General features: G+C 40.2%; 1 protein-coding gene across 1 annotated transcript in view; it reads left to right on the top strand.

The window, feature by feature from the left end:
• The first annotated feature begins 565 nt into the window (after window positions 1–565).
• LOC121568671 overlaps window positions 566–18,066 on the top strand; it is a 117,720-nt gene continuing 100,219 nt past the window's right edge. The window contains exons 1-8 of the mRNA XM_041879076.2: window positions 566–626; window positions 1,892–2,020; window positions 3,950–4,029; window positions 9,340–9,406; window positions 9,752–9,934; window positions 13,099–13,212; window positions 15,269–15,358; window positions 17,151–17,356. Of these exons, the coding sequence (XP_041735010.1) occupies window positions 4,012–4,029; window positions 9,340–9,406; window positions 9,752–9,934; window positions 13,099–13,212; window positions 15,269–15,358; window positions 17,151–17,356 (678 nt within the window). The 5' untranslated portion in view covers window positions 566–626; window positions 1,892–2,020; window positions 3,950–4,011. The remainder of the gene's footprint in view (window positions 627–1,891; window positions 2,021–3,949; window positions 4,030–9,339; window positions 9,407–9,751; window positions 9,935–13,098; window positions 13,213–15,268; window positions 15,359–17,150; window positions 17,357–18,066) is intronic.

The following is an 18,066-nucleotide window of genomic DNA, read 5'->3' as shown; positions in this document are numbered from 1 at the left end:
TTACTGTAATTGATGTTGAGAAGTAACAAAGTCATAATATCACTCCTCCCTGGAAATACAGTGGTGGTGAAATCTCTTTGAAAGGTTGTCTGAACCCATGCAGATCTGCTCTGCATAAATAATAAATCAACATTTAAAATACTAACGGTTGTGCCATCTGGCAGATGTAGCCTACCCATTGCTGAAACCTTATCTTTGCACTCAACAGTTACACCAAACAGTAACAGTGTTGCTTGCGTGCTCGTAATTGGCTGTCGTTTCCCATTTGCCAAAACGTGGAATTATGGTATCAATGTTATAGTTAGTTACACCGACGTTATAGCCATACTGCCAGATGAAAGGAAAAATACTTGGAATTCGACGCCTGGAATAATGTAGGCCTTTTGTACGCTATTTAGACACAAAAACCGTTCACTCAATGAATGATGTTTATATTTTACGAAAAACGTATAGAAACTCAGGATACATTGATAAATATTTGAGAGCTCGAGCAGGACATTTTGATACTCACCTGTAGTAATGACCGCAGCATATTGGGTAGCAACGTCACCATCACCTTGGCTACAGGATCCTTGGTGAAGGCAGGGTAGTGTTCCGGGGGAGAGAGGAAGGCAAAACTGTGTAAGGTAATTTATTCTAAAATCCTATTCCTGTTGCCAATTCGCATATTTTAACATTTACCCGAAGTCATTTCAAAGTAAGATAGAGCTGAGTGATGCTATCAACCGACAAATATCACGTTTTATCCTTCTGTATCATGAGTTAACAAAGGCCTTGCCTTGTAACGCTAGACTAATGCAGGAAACGTGAGCTTTTATTCGTAGACGTTTGAAGTAATGAACTAGGCTATAGGCATTATTTCGACATGAAACATAAATTCCACTCACATAAACTTGTGTCAACGTATTTAGGGGTACAGTTTGCCATTCTTGTGCTACCTTTGTGAGTTGTTCTGAAATTGCAGGTGTCTGCCTGACTCGAGCGCGCGTGCGCCGTGCCATACCTTTGGGTCGTCACTAGTTACGACAGCCACAAAGTCATATGCCGCGTTCAAAACAACTGGGAACTCGGGGATAAAAAGAGCTCCGACTGGGAAAAATCGATTTGAACGGTCATCCAACTCAGAACTCGGGCCACTTTCTAGAGTTCCGCCTTTGCGACCTGGTGATCACTGACGTCATGATTTGACCTCGTAGTTTTCCGAGTTCCCAGTTGTTTTGACAATAAACCCCACAGTCTTATTAAAATGTGATTTTAAACCTAACCTTAACCACACTGCGAACATTATGCATAACCTTAAATGAAGACCGAAAAGCTCATTTTTGTTTTTCATAAATATTGTGGCTGTGCTATCTAGTGGAAACCATACCTTTGACATATCTTTGCGGGCTTGGTTGGCTGCTCACTCGAGTCAGACTCAGCGAAACACCTTCAATTTCAGAACACACACAGGTAGGTAGTACAAGTGGCAAACTGTACAGCTAAAAGGCTGATATAAGTTTATGTAAGTCGAAATAATGCAATAGTAGATGGCCTATTTCACGACTTGTCTACAAATAATAGTCTAGCTAAGCTTTCTGTAACGTTAGGCTAGTGGGCAAGGTAAACTAACTCATAATACAGATGAATAAAACGTCTTATTTGTCAGTGCCATATGTGTGTGAAATGTTTCTCCATTCGCCTGCTGCTAAATCAATCCAATAATGTGAACAACAATATTGCACCTCAAGCCAGGCCTTGTCGACTACTGCAGGAAACTTCAGCTATTATTTGAGGACTATAAATACAAATTTTCGACATGAACATATACATTCAAAACGCATGAAGTTGTTTGCATATTTTGTGATATAGTTTGTCATGCTAGTGATACATTGTTGCTCTCAATTTGCAGGCATCCCACATCCTGAGTAGGCTTATGCACTCGAAGATCAAGTTCCACATGCATGTGCTAGGTTTCTCGATTCAGCTGTTACTCATTCCATCTAGTTGCCAAGAATGTGAACTTCATAAGAAGAAACAGGTAAATAAAATAGAAGTAGTTATTAAGTAGTCTATATTGATAACAGGGCAGGTAGATAGGCTATTGTCAAATAAACAACTGGGGAGCAACAATAATATTGCACCTAAATGGCATGCAGGAAATGTGGCCTCTGTGTCCAAGACAAGATAAAATAAATACTTAGGAAATAATTGTGGTATGTGCCTCAATGACTATGAAATTACATCCTTTATCCCTGTTGGTGGAAAACAAAGAATATCAACCAAAATGTAATGTCACACAAAGCCTTAGAGAGCGGAAGTTCTTATGCATAGCAACACAGAACAGAACACCCTCTCATTCAGGATTAAGAGTAGATTGAGCTTTGCTGAGTAGTTTACCTAGGAGATGATGCTTCTCAGGGCAGAGGAATGGGAGGTAGTAAAATAAGTTATTTGTATCACTACATCCTGTTGAAACCATATACAACTGGGTTTCATTTTCTGTTAAGGTAATTTCACACTTTTCATAAGCTCTCTTTGGGTCCATTATTCCAATGGAGCGCTTGATTTATTGGAAGAATTGTACATTTAAGATTTGTAGTAACAGTTGTCATGACATGTTTTCTTCAAAGTCTGTATTTAACAGGATTTTATGTTATTGGTCAACACTGGCACTGTATGGCATAGATCAATTACTAAGCATGAGATAATGTAAGACAAATCAATGAACTCATAGCCAGTCATCACTGGATGGGCGCTTGTGTCGTTAACTTCAACCCACAGAGTGTATTAAACTCGAAGGACTGAAGGGTGTTGTGTACATATATTTGCATGGCCTTTGCAGAGCCAGAACCCGAAGCAGTAATGAGTCAGTCATTTCTGTGGTTAAGAAACTGTTGGCAATCACATTACTTGGAGAACAGCATTTGGCAGATAGAGGCTAACAGCTTTTTACAACCAATTGTCTGGGCTTCTCACAGCATCTCGTTTTATGACCCTTATAAAACATTCAACCACCCATCTCTATTAATAACTAAGAAAAACAAAACCCCAAATGAAAAACATGAATTTGAAAACTGCCTTTAATTCAATAAAATGCACATGTACAGGAAATGCTACAAAGTAGCTCTTTATCCGAAAAGAGTCCTAATCTTTCCCTTATCCCAGTGATAAAGAGGAATGGAAAGGAATAGATGCAGCTGGAAATATAACTAAATAGTTATTATTTTTCTCAGTTGTTGGAACTATCTACGTAATGGCCCATATTAAGGTGTAAGGATATCCCGTGGTCTTTTCTTTTCTAGTGTGTGTGATGTGGACTACACACTGGATCACTTTCACCCGGTTATTACGCAGAGTGTAATTTGAAATAATTACAAAAACATCGGCCCACTTGTTACAACATACATTTTCCCTCACACATACAGCACACAGATTCAATAGCTTAATGTTTTTCAATCACACCCAGTGGAGCAGTGTTTAGTGTGAAAAAGTGTAGCATTTCATCCTAACTCACATGGTATGGGATCATCTTTCACATTTTGCCTGGGGTTTGTTTAGCTATTTCAGCAGAAACTTGTTGAAGCCATGTGAATTACCATAGGAAAAGAAGATAGAAAATACCAAATAGTATTGTATCAGATGTAAATGAATAAACTATTTGAATAATAAGGGCAAATAATTTGCTATCTCTGATATAAATAAACTGCACTTAGCCCTTCATTCTCCTAGATGCATTTCAAAGATTACAGTCTGTAGATCTAAACACAAACAACAGAGGGAAATTAAAGATATGATAGTACTGTATGAAATGAAGCATTTTGTGCTATAGGGTCTGCATAGGCATACAGTAAGAACTCTCTGCAATAACAGCATACAAAAGTGTTTACTATATTCACTCAATTGATTGCCAACTTTGTATAAATATAGTTTTTCTTCACGATTCATTTAGCAATTTTGTTCTGCACAGGTTCCAGTCACTGTCCAAGGATCAGAGTCAAATGCTCCAAGATCGGTGCAGTGTGAGCAGTCATGGACACCTCTGGCAGCGTGAGTACAGTTTTACCACTAGCCTCATTGCCAAATACAGGGGTTAGGCCTTCGTACCTCCATTTTCTCTGAAGGTGCTGGGGCAGGCTGACCGTTGACATTTAGCATTCCTCCAAGCTGCCTCTGAGATTTCAATGGGGATTGAGGGTTGTAGAGGGCAGAGCTGCGGCTGTGGGGAGTTCTCAAGGAGAGGGAACAAAAAGGCTCTTGAAAATCCCAAGGAGTTCCCATGATCCTTGGTGAAACCTTGATCCTACTGTTTCCATTACTTGGATTAGGGTGCACAAAAGTCCATATTTCAGTGATTTATTTTGCATCTTGCCAAGGCGTTAGACAATGAATTTGTGAGATTTCCCCAGTTTGGGAGTGAAATGTTTAAAATCGATTTGATAGTTATGATCTCTTTGTTTTGCTCATTATTCAGGCCTGGGAATGTCTGGTCCATAATCATTGTGTATTCTGGGTCTGCACTGACATTTCTTTCAGCCTTTAGAGCAGCCTGTAGTGACATTTTGTCATGGAAAGTTTTCAAAGTCATATTTCAAGGTTCTCCCTGTAACATACATAATCTGTTAGCATCAAAGGAGCACACATGCATAAATAATTGACTAATTCACTTAAAGGGGCCAGCATAGATTAATTAAGCCTGAATACTAATTATGTTTTTCTGTCTACACCAACTGAAGCTGTTGTTTTAATGTGAAACTGTTTGGTGGACAACAATTACCACAAACCTATAAGACTATTTATATCCTCTAAATGAAAATAGGTTTAGTTCCGATTTAATTTAAAATAATATGTTTTGATGCTGTTGTAGGACAGAAATGTCAGCCTTTTCCTATAGTGTTTTAAGTCAGGGGGTATTGTACTATACACACTTTGATTTAAATACAAAATACCTCTATATACATTGTATTTCCATCATTCACGTTTTGCTGATATGACTCTTATCTCAAACTGATTTAAAATAGCTTTTCATGCGGTATTTTTTTTTGAATTGGCCACTGCAAATGTATTTGAAAGTAGATAAAGCGGGCCTACATAAAAGATGACAACAAAAGCAATTTCTGCCAGCATTGATTAAACAATATGTTGTTTAGTTCAGTCCCAGCCTGCACAAACCTTTCACTACACGACTATATACCTGTCACACACTTGCATATAGATTGAAAAAAGATTCAATTCCATTGTCAATTTAGATATGCATCCATTTACTCTCTGTGTGGCAGTTGTTTTCCTTTCATGGGCCAAATTGGGAGAATAGCCAGTAAACTAATGCACAATGCTGCTATCCTAATGATTTAAAAAACAGTTGTTCAGATTTGGAGCGCTCTAATATAATATAAGGATAGAGACACAACACGTCAGCATCAGTACGGGCCTAATGTATTCGCCCCTTTAAACCCCAGTAAAACTCTGTCATTCCAAAGAAGCTCCTCTCTTTGACTCTGTGCCTGCTGCACAGACTGCTGTCTGGAAGTGGTAGGCTTTAAGTTGCTTGTTTCTGACACAGCGGACTTGGGCTGTCTGCGCTCCCATCGTAAGCAGATTGGGATGAGGGAGACAGCTCAGAGCGGGGCTTGTTTACAGCCGGATAGAAGAAAACAGCCAGACGTAAATTAGGGTTGACGGTTTCATGAAGCACAATTGGTTGATGGCAGATTCAATGTGACTGGCCTGAACTGGGCGATGATCCGTACAGTATGCAAAATTTACTTTCTAGCTGGTCTGTGCCCACCAGCCTAGCAGCAGTCTTCTCCCCGAGCCCTCACAGCTCCGGCTTTGAATGGAACCCGAACTGAACAAGGCATTGTTGTGCCCAATTCCTTTTGACAACAATCACATTCTTTTAAAAAACTTCATAGATTTTTCTTGTCACCAGTTATTAATGATTTTTTTCTCGTCTTGACCACAAAGTAAGCATTTCTTATGTGCCGATTCAATTAGGGAAGGAAGGGGCATGGTTTTGAGCAGTAGATGCCTTCAGATGACAACACAATGAAATCAGGGCATTTTTTGCTTTGTATTCAGGGCTTGTTATAATACTCTAGATCTTCTTGGCACATGACTCCAATACAGCACCATGAATTTAATATATTTATGTTCATTGGAAAGACATGTCAGAAAATATTTGCCCCTCTGTAGTTTATCCTGCTCGTGATATTGTTAGAATTGGAACAGTTGTTCAGATTCCTAAAATCCAAGCTGGCAGAATCGTCACATTATGCCACGTCTATTACCTTGTTTTTATCACTTGCATGTTTTAGAAATGAAACATCTGCATGCTGCATTCTGTTAGAGCACATTGGGTGATTGTCGTTGTAAAACGGGACATGCTGTCACTGTCAGTGGAAACCAAGGAAGGAGAAGAGAAACATGCAATCTTTTAGCTCTCTAAATGGAGTGGATTAAGTGAAGTTTTCTGATTTTGATTTTTTGCAACAATGACCAAAAGCGTTCTGCTCGCAGCATGTGCACTCTCCATGTGTACGTTTTTCTGAAATGGTTTACTGAGGTTTGTCTTAAGCAGGAACCGAACTCAAGGCGATACATTCATGCAAATCTCAAAATGTGTTGACATTTTGGTAGAAAACAGAGCTAATTCATTTGAGGAATAGGACCAACTCCCATTTTAAATTTAGCCAGACCTGATGTGCAGATGTACATTTAAACGTTATGAGTTTGTCTTTTGATGTTGATTTAGGTGTTACTGACGATAGACTACAGTTTGCCTTTCTTAACAGCAGATTGATGCAGAAAATACAGAAATACTCAAAGTCCTACGACATAACAACGGACTCAGCTTGACTCATACAGATTGGGAAAACATGTCTTGAATAAGCCTGGGCAATAATGCAGCATTATCAAGAATCACAGTATACTGTACATGTAAATGCACTGAATAAGATGTCTCTTTAAAGGCAGTGTTAAAGGGATTGGGAATGCTACATTTCTATATTTTCTATAGGGAAGGAAGCAAATATGGATATTTCATAGTAATTAGAAGGATGTATAGTTCATTTTATTCTGGCCTAAGATAAAACATAATGCGTGATAATTAAATGGGATTTATGTTAGGTTTTTTGCCTCCCTCTTCAAAGTGCCTTAGTCTCAAGGGCAAAAACAATTATTTGAAAAATAAAGGCGTGCTATCCGCCCACATTGTGCTAATTTGATGATTAATTACACTAGCTAACTAAAGACCAGCCCCACAAATGTCTCAATGTATCCTACAATACCACATACAATACATGCCTACTGTCATTTACTGTTAATTCCTCACCATGCTGCATTATTGCATATTCTACAGTATTTTTCAAACGTAAACAGCAGTTTCATAGTGTGTTTATCTCGATTTGTCCTTCAATATGATGATGAATTCTCAGAAGTATGATTTGTAGGTTACCATGAAACTAAAACAACAACAACAACCCAAGCACCATTTTGCATGCTGCTGCATCTTTTTTTAATTACTAACTCAGCCTATTACGGAATCATATAATCTGGTGTTCATATACACAAGGCGATGTTCATTATGTGTCATTTTCCTCATTTTCCTATTAGTAAACTCATTACTTGCTTGTTTCTCAAGTAGCGATACTATTATAACTTCGTCATTTACTTTTGGATATGAACCAAAAACTGTACAGTATGTGTTTGAAAAATATGTTTGACACTGGAAAAGGAAACTGAATCTCGTGCTACACACTGGTCTCTGGTCAGTGTTTAAGTCTTACTGTTCTCTACAACTGAGAGAAATTGATTGGAATGCAGTGGAAAGAGAAAATGGTTTTTAAATAAGTTACAATTAGATAACCATTAATCTCTATGGTATAAATGAATGTCTTGCTGTAGGGCTTGTTGGATGTAAAAACAGATTTACAAAACTCTTCTTTCCAGATTGGAATGTGTCCTCCACTATTTTAATTGCTCTGTCATTTAGAATGAAAAAACACCCCCGCCCTCCCATACCCCTGATTTTGTCTTTGAAATTAAATATTGTATACAAATACATGCTGTTCATGGGCATGGGCACCGTTCATCATCAGAATCTGCGTAAATGATTTTTGAAATTGAAGTTCCAACTAAATGCTTTGAGGCTATAGCTAGAGATCTTAAACATAAGGATATGCACGTACAGGAAAATAAACATCCATAACAAAAACAACTACTTATGTGATTTACCTGGGCTTTTCTTATTGTTCTTCTTGTCCACAGAAATTAGAGAAATGCGGGGCTCACCATTTTGTTCCACCATTTCTTGGTTTCAAAGGGGATTTCAACATTTCTAGTGTCCATTGTCATTAGTATACCACTCAATTGAATGACATCGCCTCCAAGAGTATATGGAGCATATAGAAATATCCATGAAACGTTATGTCAAAATCCTCATTATTACATTGAAGTGCTCATAGAGAAATACCCATTATAGGCCTACCGTGCATGTATTCCGGTAGGTGGCTTTCAGCGATCACGGTTTGTATTTCCCTCTTTCTTGTGTTACCTGAAAATGTTATATTGTGGCCATGTACGGTAGGCCATTGAATGGTCTTATCTTTGGAAGGGGCAAAGGGATGCTTCATCTAACTTCTTTGGAGCACACTAGATCTTAGCAAAACTATTTTAGGAAGATCACAATATGCTGTGATTAAGTGAAAATGTTCCATGATGCTTGGGGTTGTACATCAAAGTTAACAAATGGCTGTGGAGCCCAATTACTATGGGGCATTCATAGGATATTATGAAAGGTTCGCTGCAAGTTGGGTTGTGTTTGGGCTTTGATATGCAATTTGCTTTCTATCACATAAGGGATATTTTTTTTGCACTTCCCATGAATCGAGTATTGAATATTTTTCAAAGCATCACAAAAAAATATCAGAAGCCTTTAATTCTCTGATTTAAGGACAATTTTTCTCCAGACTTTTTAGGATGTGTTCATGAGAATGTACGTAATGAGCAATGTGCTTGGATTTCCATATTCATTTGCACACTGAATCTCCACACTCACCAAGCCTGTGTAAAAATGCATCATTTTCCAGGGGAGAGAGTGTTGTTTCCCATACATTTGGAAAAAGGAGGAAGTATTTTAATGTGACCTTCATTACGCATTCGTGACAACTTTTCTTATTTATTTATGATTAAAAATGTTTCCACTCCTGTTGTTCAATTAGTGCTTGACCCCTTTAGCGGCGATGTAAATTAAATGACATTTCGGTGTCGTCCCATATTTAAAATACTGCGTTAGTTGCGGATCATAAATGATGATCTTCATTCTGCAGCTAATTTATTCATTTAACAATTTCCCTCCAGAAGTTACAGCAGAAGGCTCTGCAGCAACCTAAGCAGAAGAAATCCAAGTCGGCTGAATCTCTGATGGGTGAGCCCTGCTTGATGAGTTATTGCTCATAATTTGTGTAAGGATTAATTAACTAATTACAGACAAATGGCTTTGGGCTAAATTTTGCTCTTGCTTGTCAGGGCGCAATTTGTAATTATTTTAATCATTTCTTCTTCTTCTCCCTCCCCCCCCCACCTCCCCCCTGCAAGATTCTGATTTAATTTTAACCTAATTGTGTTTTAGTGACATTCGAGGAGGATGCACATGAGTATTTTGGGGGAGAGGAATCACTAGAAGGAATGTTCTGCTGCCATTAAATGTACTTTGGTATAATGCGCCGCTTCTGACCTTGCTGTTGTGGTGTTTTTTCTTCTCTTTTTGCAGGCGGAATGGAGGAGAGCGCTGTAGTGGAAGGCATTGAAAACCCTACCTTCGATGGCGGCTACAGCACAGAGCTTTCAGCTTCGCGGGCTTCAGCAGGGAGAGAAATTCGACGTGACAGGCAAGATAGCACCCTTGCAGCTCACCAACAAAAAATGGAGCTGCGAGCCCCTGCCAAATCAAGAGGTGAAGCTTCATTCTTCATTAGCCTCAAACTGGTTGACAGTGGATTTGTGGATTTGTTTCTGATCTAACCTTTTGGGTTTCCGAGGGCCTGGTCCTCACATTCCAAAGCTAGCGTGTCCTAACAAGATCCCCTCATATAAATTCCACCTAACCGAAGAATGTCACAAGAGTGGGGGTTCCAGAACACCCTGACGGAATCAGCCTCTCGACTCCCACTCTAACAGTATTCTACCTTCTGGAGGGCTGGAGTCATCGGAGAGAGCATTTACTTAGCCTACCCCTACCAGCATATACACACTGTCTTTATAGTGTACGCCCCTGAAACAGAGCTGATGGCCCATCATGCAGAAAAATATGCCCCGTTGTAATTTACTATGTTCAGTGAGACTCTTGGAGCAATATGATGTTACACACGCTGTGATGCGTTCAAACATAAATAAATAAAAATGGTAGTTTGGTCTTGATAGGTCACACAAGTCAGGTATTTTGAATTAAGAGATGTTTTTATTTATTTAATTAATAATCTAGTAATTAATTGAAGCTTAATTTTAGTGGAGAGAAGCTTCCAACATTTGGCCATCATTCAAACACACACACACACTTTTTCTGGAGCTGTTGAGAATAACCCTTGGTTACTTTTGTCATGGTTGTGTCTGTTCCATGACAAAGTTAAGGGATCATTCTAAAAGATTTTCAAAAGATAATACTGCCAGTTGGAGTGAGACACAGAGAGAAAGAAACTGTTGGGGTTTAAATCACGAACACGGATGCATAGACACATCATAACACATGATCGTAAGCAGTGAGGTTCTCTTGGTATCTTTCTGAGTTCCCATGTACCCAATTTGTGTAACCCATGGTCACAGTAAACTCATTAGTCTATTTTATACTGAAGAAAAGTGGATTTTCCTTAGATCTGGTGTATTACAGTAGTTTTGATTAGTGGCATTTTATTGTGGGGAGCAAACCTCATTCAAGTCTAGTCCATTTTGCCCCCACCCAGTGCTGGGTAGAGTAGCACATTAGACGACAGTGGTGCTACTGAGCTGATCCATCTGATACAGTAGACGTTGTGTCACCCATCGGCACGCCAGGCAGGGAGCAGGGAGCAGGGCTTTGATGAATCCCAGGGAAGTCTTCTCTCATCAGAGATTAAATCGATAGCATCTGCCCCCCACGTCTCTGAATTGTCAGGGAGATATCTTATGACTTGCACTTATTTAAAAAAAGAAAGAAAGAAAGAAAGAGGAGAAACTGTAATATTCTGAGACGAGGAGGCCGCCTGTGTGAAATCAATCATTCATGGGAAACTTTCTCATTGGATGTGGATGGTGTGTGTGCCGTTGTGTGTGCGTGTGTGCAAATGCCCCCAAGACTTTCAATGTGTGTCAAAGTTAACACTGAAAAAATACCTTATAGTTGAAGGAGCGCTAAATGAAAGAGTAGTGTCTCATCAGTTATGGATCAAGGCTTCTTTAGAAATGCTACATCTTATACGTAGGGCTAATAAAATATGTGTATTACTGAGATAAAACATTTACTTCTACAGAAGTGTATCGTGAGCAATGCTACAATTGTCATTGATTTTGTTTGATATTTATGTCATCCCCCCCAGTAAATTTAACATTACATCTAGAATACTATCCTATGTATTAGATATAATTTAGAGGTCTGAATTTTCATTACAAATTGAAATAGAGCAGCCAAACATATGTGGTCTTATTTCTCCATCAGGCACTGCAGTTATTTTCATATTCAAAAAAGGCATATATTAAATCCCATTGCTAGTGCACTGACACGCATAGCAACAGTCTGTAGAGCCTGTACCTCTATATAATAGATGCAAGCGGCAGCTCTTTCATGTTTGTGACACTTCTATTTGGTTATCCTCAATATCTTTCATCAAAACTGCCTGTTAACAGTAGCGTTGGATGGAGAGAAGTAGTGTGGGTTATTGATAGCTTGCATGTAAGAACAGGGAATTGCTATTTTTATTAGAGGCGAAGAACTGGAGGACAGCCAGACTATTTAGGTAAATCAAAGATATGATTCAAAGACAAGATCTTTGAGAGCTGCCGCCATTATGTAAATTTAGATTGAAAAAAGGCTTTCATAACCTCGAAGCTATTGCGGCAAAATTGTTAAAACTGTGTTTACGACGTAAAGGGACTTACTTGTGAATTTTACAGTTAATTTATGGTGTCACTAAAATTCATAAGTGCAGCAATGAATATACAGGACTCCAGCCTAATAAGTGTCTCTATCTGACAATTTGTAACTGGCGTTCAACAGTGAGGAAGGTATGTAGAAAAGCTTGTACAATATTTTACATAAACACAAATAGAAGCCTACAGAATTCTTGGTGGGTGGGTAGTGGCAGAGTAGAGGTCCTATGCAAACACACTTACTCCACATTTGTATGCGTCCCAGCGTTGATCCTCTCCCTCTAATATAAATGTGATCCTTGTGTGCAAAACATTTTTTACGCACACCTCTTCATTTAGCCCGACCGAGTAATACAAGTAAAGCAATTTAGATTGGGGATATAGTCTGTGAAATATTCAAGCCAGGAGAATGATTTCAGGTTAAGAAAGCAACTCTGTGGGGTGTACCTGTTTTAATAGAAACACCCCTTGAGGTGCTGGATTCCCATAAATTCTAGCAGAGCAGCTTTGATGCCCATAGGTCAGCGATTGCTAATAAGAAGTCAATGGGACACGGGTTAAGTTATTTTCCTTCTCTGCCTTCTCTTGGCCCAAGCCGACCGGGTTCTCCCAACCGTCGACCCCAGAGCATTTAGAGGGGTATTGTCTTTGAAATTCCAGGTACTTTTCACTTGTACATTTTCTCATTAGTTCCTTTTGAACACAAGTAACATATGGCAATCGTATTTAAGAGATTGCCTGGCGTGACCTTTCGCGGCATGCTAATTAGGCCCCAGAGCTCCTCTGGGCCCCGGCGAGCCGCGCTCATGTGAACGGACTGACCGGCCAGGGCTTATCAGGTAGCAGACGCTGGCTCTCTGGCCAGCCTCAACAGTGTGGCTTTCAAAATTAACATTTCGCTTCATATGTTTCTAATAAACACTGACCTCCACCAACCTGCCCCTCCACCACTCCCAACTTCCTCCTCCTCTCTCACTCTCTCTCGCTCTTCTGGCGTAGTTTCCACAGGAAATGAGCGTGCCCGAAATTACTTTGACCCAGCGCTGGTGCAGGAAACCAACCCAAGGCGGTGCGGGATGGCGGAGGTCGGCACAGAAGATGAGCTGGAATTAAGTATGCCATTTCTCGTCATAATAGTTCTCCTCAGTTCATTAAAGTGAGGTGAGAAAGATCACTCATTGCCAGCCAGTTTCTGACGGCAGGGGCGGTACTATGTAAATACATTTACTACTGATGGTCCACAAGATGGCTCATACATAGGACAGTGTGTTAGTTTCAAGCTCGTTGTCATTGACGAAGGTCACGTATCATTGGTCAGTTTCATTTCGCTCCAGCTTTTCTTGCACTCCCATCAAATGACAGACACCAGACAGAGCCATATCAATAGTTGCACCCCCCCCATGCCTATTAAAACCATGCTCTTGGGAGTCAAGTAATATGCATGTTATAATGAAACATGGCTATTAACAGTGGAGCCATTTCACCTGTATCTTTTGGATATCACTGCCTTGTAATATCAAAGGAGTCCTAAAGCCCAATCCCATCAAATGATGACAATCAACCTAAGAGGCATATTCCTGCTCCTTTTTCATTACCTTTGTAGAAATGTTATTCCCTACCTGACCATTCGCTATTACCCCATGAATGAGAATGATTTGCATGTCTGCATATATATTCTTGCCTTGACAATTTGAATGTAATTTCAAGCACACATATATGCATATTTTGTAACAGTATTCATATTGAACAAAAATATAAACGCAACATGCAACAATTTCAAAGATCTTACTGAGTTACATTTCATATAAGGAAATCAGTCAATTGAAATACATTCATTAAGCCCTAATCTATGGATTTCACATGACTGGGAATAAAGATATGCATATGTTGGTCATAGATACCTTTAAAAAAAGGTAGATGCGTGAACAGAAAACCAGTCAGTATCTGGTGTGACCACCATTTGCCTCATGCAGCGCAACACATCTCCTTTGCATAGAGTTGATCAGGCTTTTAATTGTGGCCTGTGGAATGTTGTCCCACTCCTCTTCAATTACTGTGCGAAGTTGCTGGATATTGGCTGGAACTGGAACACGCTGTCGTACATGTCGATCCAGAGCATCCCAAACATGCTCAATGGGTGACATGTCTGGTGAGTATGCAGGCCATGGAAAAACTGGGCCATTTTCAGCTTCCAGGAATTGTGTACAGATCCTTGCGACATGGGGCTGTTTATTATCATGCTGGAACATGAGGTGATGGCGGCAGATGAATGGCCTCAGGATCTCGTCACGGTATCTCTATGCATTCAAATTGGCATTGATAAAATGCAATTGTGTTCATTGTCTGTAGCTTATGCCTGCCCATACCATAACCCCACGGCCACCATGGAGCACTCTGTTCACAACATTGACATCAGCAACCGCTTGCTCACACGACGCCATACACGTGGTCTGTGGGGCGGCAGGTAGCTTAGTGGTTAAGAGCGTTGTGCCAGTAACCGAAAGGTCGCTGGTTCTAATCCCCGAGCTGACTAGGTGAAAAATCTGTTGATGTGCCCTTGAGCAAGGCACTTAACCCTAATTGCTCCTGTAAGTCGCTCTGGATAAGAGTGTCTTCTAAATGACTAAAATGTAAAATGGTTGTGAGGCCAGTTGGACATACTGCCAAATTCTCTAAAACAACGTTGGAGGCGGCTTATGGTAGAGAAATTAACATTCAATTATCTGGCAACAGCACTGGTGGACATTCCTGCAGTCAGTATGCCAATTGCATGCTCCCTCAAAACTTGGAGACATCTGTGGCATTGTCTTGTGTGACAAAACTGCACAAGGTGCACCTGTGTAATGATCATGCTGTTTAATCAGCTTCTTGATATGCCACACCTGTCAGGTGGATGGATTATCTTGGCAAAGAAGAAATGCTCACTAACAGGGATGTAAACAAATTTGTGCACAAAACTTGAGAGAAATAAGCTATTTGTGCATATGGAAACTTCTGAGATCTTTTATTTCAGCTCATGAAACATGGGACCAACACTTTACATGTTGCATTTATATTTTTGTTCAGTATAGTTAAATTTGAAAAAGAAGCGAGCAATTCTGAGTTGAAGTAATACAGTTATCAGGAGATTATGTGACATTTTATGTGACATTATTTGTTTGATTTGTAGAAATAATGAACCAAGATGAAAAGAGCCTATATCAGAAAATGGCTGAAATGATGGACGCAGACGACGACACAACCATCATAGACTTACCAGGTATTTTCGCAACACTCCAGAGCCTAAAAACACATATAAAACAGTTTTTAAAAATTCCAAAATGATCAAACCGCAACTATGGAGTCAATATGCAGGCAACTGCTCAATCGAAACATGCTGTTCATTTTCGGACGGAACAAAGAAGAACACTTTAAAGGGACACAAAGTAGAAGGACTTGTTCCAAGCTTTCCAGGCACAGGCCTATTGTGGTGCAGTAGGCGTGCCTTTTTCCATTAACAGAAGGCTCATTTGAATATGTACCCAAACGGGGAAACTGAGGTTGGTTTAAGCTGGCATTGTTCTGGGGGGGAGACAAGACAGTCGCACCGGATCCTGTTGACATGACGCATCTCTGTTGTAATTCCAGTGCAGAAGGGATGGGCTTAGACCTGCTCGAACATGGTAGAATTTTGCCTGCTTGTATTATTCGGCATTGTTATGGATTTAGCTGTAGCAGTGAGATTAGCAGCCCCTTCCATTGTCACAGAATGTACATGAAATCCGGTAAAAAAAAGTAAAGAGGTTCTTGGATTAACAGTTTTATGCAATAGGCACAGGCAGAGCCCTTCTCTCTCCTGCACTGCGAGCGCCCAACAGCATCGACTGCCAGAGAGCTCTCCGGTGAACCACAATAGACTTCAAGACAATCACCTTATGCTTTTCTATGGATGCCTCCCACCGGTATAGGCCGCAGCCTGACTAGGCAGGCTCTCTCTCTCCTCCTGATCCTGATGCATTGTGACTGGAGCAGGGTTTTCTCTTCCTCTTACAGTTGTGCACAAAGCACACGCACAACAAAACGAGGGGGAAGAAACAGAACATTAATGAAATGGACACAGTCCAGTGAAAGTCATTTCAGGAGGGATTCCTGGATAAATCCCCCGCAGGGAGGTTGTCATCTCATCTGTTTACCTCTTGAAATATTTCATCTCTTTGGTTGAGAAAGAAGAAAATAATCACTTTAGGCATTGATTGGCTTCATCTGATTCACACATTGGACTGCACACGTTGACTGTACCTACAAGAGGTAATAACAATACCTCATAATCACTATTAACAAGGCAATGCAGTAGCGTAGAAGATACATTTGAATGTTGAATCCATCCTCTATTTCTAACTGAAACCTAGCCAGCTTTGTTAAAGGTATAGTTCTACTCTTGTTACTTCCCAACTACGAGCAGAGCACAGAAGCCAGCAATGTCAGCCCAGCTGGATATTTCTCTCTGTGCTGCAACACAATAAACTCCCTCAGAATTTTGAGACCAAACTTAGAAACATCAGTACATGGTGGGTATAGTGGCAGTTTCTATATTGGAGCTGTCACAGTGTTGAGTCTGTTTGTCGACCTCAGACTTTTTATGGAGAAAGTGCTGCATCAGTGGCCTCTTGAAAAGCTAGCTTGGCTAATCCACCGGCAACAATTCATTGATGTACTGTAGGGGACTTGCTGTAGCACTGGTGGTGATTTAGTGATGGACATTAGTTAAGGCTTCGACTTATCCAGTTCCACACTGGATGCATACTATTACAACATGTCATTGACATGGACGTAGATGGTCAGTGGCGTATAAGATGTGAGTTTGTCCAGTTTTTTTGCCAGTGCTTATAAGAAATAATGTTTCAGACAAGTGCATTTTTCAGATGGCCTTCAGTACTCTGCATGTGAAATCTTAACTGTCTACTACTTGTGCATACAGTATGTGTGTGCATGCATGCATATTTGTGTGTACATCCATCTGTGTGTGTGTGTATGTGTGTGTGTTAACTCCACACACTCCCCTGTGTGTCCAGGTATGGTGCTAGCCCACAGGGAGGAGGCAGAGGTGTGGAAGGTGAGGGCTGGTGATCCAGCGCTGGGTACCGGTGCTGCAGGCCGTGGGCACTTCATGGCGGCGGTGGAGGAAGGGGAAGAAGAGGTGATCCCCCGCTACGCCCAGCAGCTGAGGGAGCGCGTGCTGCCTGACATGATCACGCTTGGCAGCCTTTCACTGGAACAGGTCAGAGCCACAAAGAGGAATATCTATGTCATCTCCCATATTCACCAGCACATGAGCCATGTCCATTACATACTCCGGCTAATGGACAACACTGGGTGCTTCGCTTCCCGCCCACCTGCCCCTCACTGAGATTTCTCTCTGTGTTGTGTTTCATATTTTTTTGTTTTTTAGTGGCCCTTTTAAAAGTTGCCCGTTTGGTTCCTAATGTAGTTGATGTAACTTTCAGATGCACTGAACTGAAATCTTTTTTTATGTAACTTTAATTAATTGTAAGGTTCAATTCATCTCGATCCCAGATTTGCCAAATTGATCGCATCATACATTGTGTGTGAAAATAGGATATTGTCCAAACTATTAATTTGTTAGCGTTTGTTGTTTTTGTGATTATTCATCATTATGCATTTGTCATTGAAGCCTGGATTTCCATCTTGGTTTGTCAACCATCTCTTTTCAGGAAAAATAGAGCGTGACAATTTTTTCTCCCCACCACTTGTTTTGGGAGAAGGGGATTTTGTGAAATAGCGTGAAGATCTGAAGAAGCTTATGAAATGAGTGTTGATACTCCATCAGTCATAAAATGGGGTGAAAACGGGAACATGGGGTTTTCATTGTTCAGCGCTATTGAGGTAGCCAAACCCAAACATGAACGCATATCTAAACAGAAAAGAGAAAACTATCCAGTATATTTATAGCTGTAATCTGACTTAAAA

Source organism: Coregonus clupeaformis, chromosome 7 (assembly GCF_020615455.1).
Source record: "Coregonus clupeaformis isolate EN_2021a chromosome 7, ASM2061545v1, whole genome shotgun sequence".
In the NCBI taxonomy this organism is placed as follows: domain Eukaryota; kingdom Metazoa; phylum Chordata; class Actinopteri; order Salmoniformes; family Salmonidae; genus Coregonus; species Coregonus clupeaformis.
The sequence above is the reverse complement of the archived record's forward strand: the minus strand, read 5'-3'. Positions and strand labels throughout refer to the sequence as shown.